General features: G+C 55.9%; 1 protein-coding gene across 1 annotated transcript in view; it reads left to right on the top strand.

Moving 5' to 3' along the window:
* The first annotated feature begins 211 nt into the window (after window positions 1–211).
* The window catches only part of EFNA1 (ephrin A1), a 6,530-nt gene continuing 892 nt past the window's right edge, over window positions 212–5,849 (top strand). The window contains exons 1-5 of the mRNA XM_007457960.1: window positions 212–446; window positions 3,977–4,272; window positions 5,302–5,367; window positions 5,534–5,584; window positions 5,759–5,849. The exon at window positions 5,759–5,849 is cut by the window's right edge and continues 892 nt beyond it. Of these exons, the coding sequence (XP_007458022.1) occupies window positions 355–446; window positions 3,977–4,272; window positions 5,302–5,367; window positions 5,534–5,584; window positions 5,759–5,849 (596 nt within the window). The 5' untranslated portion in view covers window positions 212–354. The remainder of the gene's footprint in view (window positions 447–3,976; window positions 4,273–5,301; window positions 5,368–5,533; window positions 5,585–5,758) is intronic.

Genomic DNA, 5,849 nt, shown 5'->3' with positions numbered 1-5,849 from the left:
ACACAGACCCACCACCCAGCACAGGCCCACAAAGCTGCACGCGGATCCACGAGTGAGCAAACACACAGCGCCGAGCAGATTTGTCGGGCGGAGGTGCGCGCTTTGCTCCCCTCTCCTCCCTCCCCCCTGCCCTCCCCTCCTCCACCTCCCCAGCCCCCAGGCCCAGGGCAGCCGCGCGCCGGGCGGGGCGGGGGCGGGGCGGGGTGTCGGGCGGCGCCAGCCCAAAAGGCGGAGTCGCGAGGCGGAGGGCCCAGAGCTGTGAGCACTGTGCTGAGTGCGCCGCGGAGAAAGCCTGCGGGAACCCAGACCCGGAGGAGACCCTCGTCCCCGCCCGGCCTGGCCCGGCCCCGCGCTATGGAGTTCCTCTGGGCCCCTCTCTTGGGTCTGTGCTGCAGTCTGGCCGCTGCTGACCGCCACACCGTCTTCTGGAACAGTTCAAACCCCAAGTAAGCCCCGAGTCTCCGGCCGACAGCCTGGGCGCCCGGTTGGCACTGCTCCCCCCTCCAGTTTAACTGTCCCGGCTAGCCCCTAACCTGAGTCTCGGGGAGGTGACCGGAGGCGGGAGGGATCCCATAGACTTTCTTCCCCATAGCTGGGAGCACCCCACCCCAGGGCAGGACCCTGCCCGCATCTGCTTGCACAGGCACTGCCTCTGTCCCTCTTTTCCTTCCTTCTGGCACCCCTGTTACTCCGAAGTGAGGGACCTGCGTTGAAGAGTTCCTGCCTTTAGCAGGGGCCACTCTCTCTGGCCGCCAGGGCTCTTGTTCTAGGCCCTTCCACTGAGAAAGCCTCTGTGCCTCTCCTTGTGTGTTACTTGGGCATCTGCCTACACTGACAGGTCTTGACATCCGGAGTAAGCAGAATGCTTATTGTAATCCTGGAAGGACCCTTCAGGAGGGACCTGGGCTGCCAGCATTAAGTGTTCATTCTGTATTTAAGGTCACCCTGGAAAGCCCTCCCCTCTCAAGAGTCTTTTGAGGTGGCATGAATGAGGCATATGCTGTGTGTGGGTAGGCTTGAGGGTATCTGAGGTTCAGGTAGTAAAACTGAAGAGAAGGGGAGAGGGAGGTCGTGGGAAAGGTTCCAGAGGACAGGAAGGGGTTAAAAGGGTTACAAAGGGCTCTGGGCAGGAAGGAGTTAATTTCTCCGGGGCAGGTTTAGGGCTGTGAGGCAAATGGTACGGGGAGGGAGAAGCTCCGTCGGACCCTTTGTTCTTTGTTCTTGAGTTTTCTGAAGTTATGGGAACAATATTTGCAGGAAAACGGGAGAGGGGGGTAAGGTGGAGTAAGGAGAGGAGGGCTGGACACCTTGGGGTCGGGGGTGAAAAACACTTCACTCAGCCCAGCCACCGGCAGCCCTAGCAGCCCTACCCCCCACTCCCCTTGAGAAATAGATTGTGCCAGTTTCCTCTTGACCCTGTGGCAGCATTGCCTGGTAGGGGGTCTGTCGTTTGTGGCATGTTGGGCAGGGAGGGAACAGCCAGCTGCCAACCCCAGAGGGCAATGCCCTCTTGCCCATTGGCCGCCTGACGGGGCAGTGCAGTCAGCCCTCCCCCACCTCACTCCTTGCTCTCTGTTCTTTGCTTCTTTGACCCAATCTTGTCCTAGAGGGAGAGAGCAAAGTCCCTGTTTATGCCCGTGCCAGGTGTTGGCTGAAGGAGGAGGAGGGGACAGGAAGCCAGGAGTAGGGAGGGGGGGACCCTGGCCTTTTCCGTTCCCAAGCTCCCAGGTTTCCTCTCTTTCAGGAAGGAGCCTCTTCCTTGCCCCCCCTCCCCGCCTTCCCTGACGCCGCTGCCCCCTTCCCAGATGGAGAGCAAGAGTCAAAGGAGTGCTAAGTGGAGCAGATTGTACCCCCAGGAGGGGGGTGATGGGCGCACCCACCAAGCACAGCTTCTGCCCTGTCCATCTGGACACACACACACACACACACACACACACACACTACCATACCCAGGACTAAAGAGAAAGCCAGCCCAGAGTGGAGGCCACAAGCAGCCAAGCCAGGCCCAGCTTGAGGGCAAAGACGAGGTGGTAATGAGCTGGGTGGGTATGAGGCTGGCATGGGTGACTCAGGGCAGTGGGCATCAGCCCTGGAATCTCCAGGCCCCAGTCAGGGGGCAGCATGGGAAGAAGGGCAGTGCCACTGTGAGCTGCACCCTGGCCTCCTTGGTGCTAGAAGGGCAGGTACCCCACCCATTCAGACCTATCAGCTCCCTTTGCCTGGAGGACAGTGCCCAGAGCAAGTGGGCACTGGGCCATCCTGGGGTCCTGGGGGCTGTCCACATTTGACAAGGGAAATTTTCACAGGTTCTCATGAATGCTGGGGTGGGTGGCAGAGGTAGATGAAGAATGAGTCAGTGCCCGTCATGGGAATGGAGGAAAGACGCCAGACCCAGAGCTGAAATACCTGTTCTGAAATGGCTTCTATGTTTATCTCTCCAGAGAGGAATTTTAAAAGCCTCTCTCTGCTCCTCCTCTTTCTCTCTCTCTCTCTCTCTCTCTCTCTCTCTTTTCCCCAGGGTGGGGGAGGGGCCTTGGTAAGCCTAGCTGGAGCACTGGCATGCTCCTGCAGAGCCAGGCCTCTTAAGGGTCATGCTGACTGGGCAGTGGGTGCCCACCTCAGAGGCCTCTTGCCCTAACCCCTGCCCCTCTCCCCACCACCCATGCCCCTGGCTTTGGTTTGAAGCAAGTTGGCAGCCAACTCTGCTGAGTCTCTAGCTGGCAGTGGTTGGTGGAATTCAGAGAAGCTGACCGGCTTGGAGAGGGAGGTGGGGAGGCACTTTTTCCCCTACTAGGACCCCACCTAGACTGGAGCCAGGTGTCTAGAGCTGCGGGGGGAGGGGTCGGTGGGCAGTCCGGCTGGAGCCTTTGGAGCCTGGGGGGAATGGGCTGGGGGAGGGGAGCTGGCTCCATCTTGGGAAGAGGGAGGGGAGAGGCCTTCTCAGATCTGAGAACTCCAGCATTTCTGGAGCTCATTTCACAAGAGGTGAAAGTATGGCTTTTGGAGATAAAGGGACAGAGAGGTTTTGGGGTGCTTTGAGAGAAGTGGACAAGGAAAGCTGAGCATAGATTTGAGTAGCTAGAAGGGGAGATTTGAGGGACTGGATGAATTGATTAAAGCAATTTAACTCAAAAGGACTGGACATTATCTGTGGGCATGGATGTCCTGGGTGTTGGGGGAAAAGTGAAGTTGAACAATGTGAGATATACTCAGTGGGTCAAGGGGAAAAATGAGAGGAGTAAGAGAAGTGAAGACAGATCGTTGGACGTGGAGTACTAGCATGGGAAAGAGAAAGGGTTATGTGGATCTTGATTATAGAATGGGCCAGTAGGGTCTCAGACTGAGGTCTAATAGCAGTTAAAGGAGCAAGTGGTAGAATAGAGTTGGGGAAATATTTATAGGTAGAAGAGTGAGCAGAGAAAATATTTAGAAGCCCATCCTTGGGTAAATATCAGGGAGGTTATGGGAAGTGCCTTGATACCTGAAAGATACTAAGTGGATGCTATTTAGAGGATTAGTGGCAGACAACGGTGGGACGACGGTGGCGGGGATGTTTGGAGATGGTGGAAAGATATTTAAGAGATCAAGATCAGGGCTTCCCTGGTGGCGCAGTGGTTGAGAGTCCGCCTGCCGAAGCAGGGTACACGGGTTCGTGCCCCGGTCCGTGAAGATTCCCACATGCCGCAGAGTGGCTGGGTCCGTGAGCCATGGCCGCTGAGCCTGTGCGTCCGGAGCCTGTGCCCCGCAGCGGGAGAGGCCACAACAGTGAGAGGCCCGCGTACCGCAAAAAAAAAACCAAAAAAACAAAGAGATCAAGATCAGTAAATTAAATACTGGAAGTTGAGAGTTTTAAAAAATCTTTGGTGGGGGCGGTGGTCCAGTATGAAATGTGAGGGGTCATGGTAAACATTTGGAAGCTCAAGGCTCTGGCCTGGAAGAGTGACCACCAGCTTTCTCTACCTCTGCGCATGCCCAGGTTTCGGAATGAGGACTACACAGTACACGTGCAGTTAAATGACTACCTGGACATCATCTGTCCTCATTATGAGGATGACTCTGTGGCAGACGCTGCCATGGAGCGGTACACACTGTACCTGGTGGAGCGCGAGCAGTACCAGCTGTGCCAACCCCAATCCAAGGACCAGGTCCGCTGGCAGTGCAACCAGCCCAGTGCCAGGCATGGCCCAGAGAAGCTGTCTGAGAAGTTCCAGCGCTTCACACCCTTTACCCTGGGCAAGGAGTTCAAAGAGGGACACAGCTACTACTACATCTGTGAGTGCCCGGGAGGCATGCACACAGGTGCACACACTGGGGGACACGCCTGGCATGATGTGCATGCTTCGGTACATGCTTAGTGTGAAGGCAAGCAGCAGACGGCCCCTTCCAATCCTGAAGTCTGTTTTCGTTCATTCCCATTACATATGTGGAGTGAGCTTCTGCTGTGTCCTGGGCACTCTGCTTGGCACTATAGGCGCAGAGATAAATAAAACATTACAGAGTCCCTGTCCTCCAGGAACCTGGAAAGGGACATACATAGATTAACAGACCATTAGAACAGGGTGATATGGTAGATATGAGCTCAGGGGCCCTGTGGAAATGACTTGAGTACCTGCTAGTCTGGGGTGGGGGGGGGCGCACCTCAGAGAAGGCTTCCTGGGGAAGATGACCCAAGAGTTTAAGGACAGACAGAGGAGCTGGCCAAACAAGGGGACATGTGCAAAGAGAGCATGACATCTTCAGGGAACTTCATATGGTTCAGACTGACTGGAACAGGAGGGACACTTGGAAGCGGGGAGATAGGAGCTTGGAGAAGTAGACAGGGTAGAGCATGGGGGCCTAAGAAGTGCTAAGGAGTTTGGACTTTATCCTGAGGGCAGTGGAGAGCCACTGGTGGATTTTACAAGTTGTGAGATCAGCTTTGTACAGAATGAATCCAGGCCTCACCCTGTCAGTGGGGCTTAGGCAGGGCGAGGACAAAGTGGCCGGGTAAGGGGAACATATTGTGCAGGTTGCCCCCAACTTCAGGCTGGGGGGAGTGGAGGATGGGCTGTAGGGAGGGGACAGTGTCTATGTTCTTTTTACCACCACCTCCAAAGTCAGGGGTTATTCCCAAGAATGGGAGCTTGGACTGAACTTGGGGCAGAAAGTGGGCAAAAACTAAGGAAGGTGAGAATCAAAGATTAGAGGGAAGAGAGGGATTAAAATGAGTAGGGACTGAGAAAGCAGGGTCAGAGGCATTTACGCTTATATTTTCTTCCAAAAAAGTTTCCTTCCTTATCACTCTCTGGATTTATTTTGTAGCCAAACCCATCCACAACCAGGAAGACCAGTGCTTGAGGTTGAAGGTGAACGTCAATGGCAAAATCAGTGAGTGTCACAGCCTTGTGAGCCTCCTTGCTCCATCCCTATTCTGGGCCTGGTCTAGTGATCTGGGATGGTTGGGAAGTCCCACTGCCCAGCCCACCCAGCATTCCCACCCCTCTGCCTCCTTGGTGTACCAAGTACCTGACCTAAGACCACCCTTATCTTTCAGCTCACAGTCCTCAGGCCCATGCCAATGCACAGGAGAAGAGGCTTCCAGCAGGTAGGTGGCTGGAGCAAATTGGGCCTGGGGCACAAAAGGGGGTCTGCTTGAAGAGGTTGGGTACAGGAGGTGGCTCTTTTGCCAGGCAGGGGCAGGGGAAACCTCGCTGGGCTGAGGTCCAGTGTCAATAGGGGGGCCGCTCACCTTGGGGGCCTCTGCCCTCTCACCTTGCAGACGACCCAGAGGTGCAGGTTCTACATAGCATTGGTCACAGTGCCGCCCCCCGCCTCTTCCCACTCGCCTGGGCTGTGCTGCTCCTGCCATT

This window comes from Lipotes vexillifer, unplaced genomic scaffold (assembly GCF_000442215.2).
Source record: "Lipotes vexillifer unplaced genomic scaffold, Lipotes_vexillifer_v1.1 scaffold238, whole genome shotgun sequence".
NCBI lineage: Eukaryota > Metazoa > Chordata > Mammalia > Artiodactyla > Lipotidae > Lipotes > Lipotes vexillifer.
This window is presented reverse-complemented; position numbering and strand designations above follow the sequence as displayed.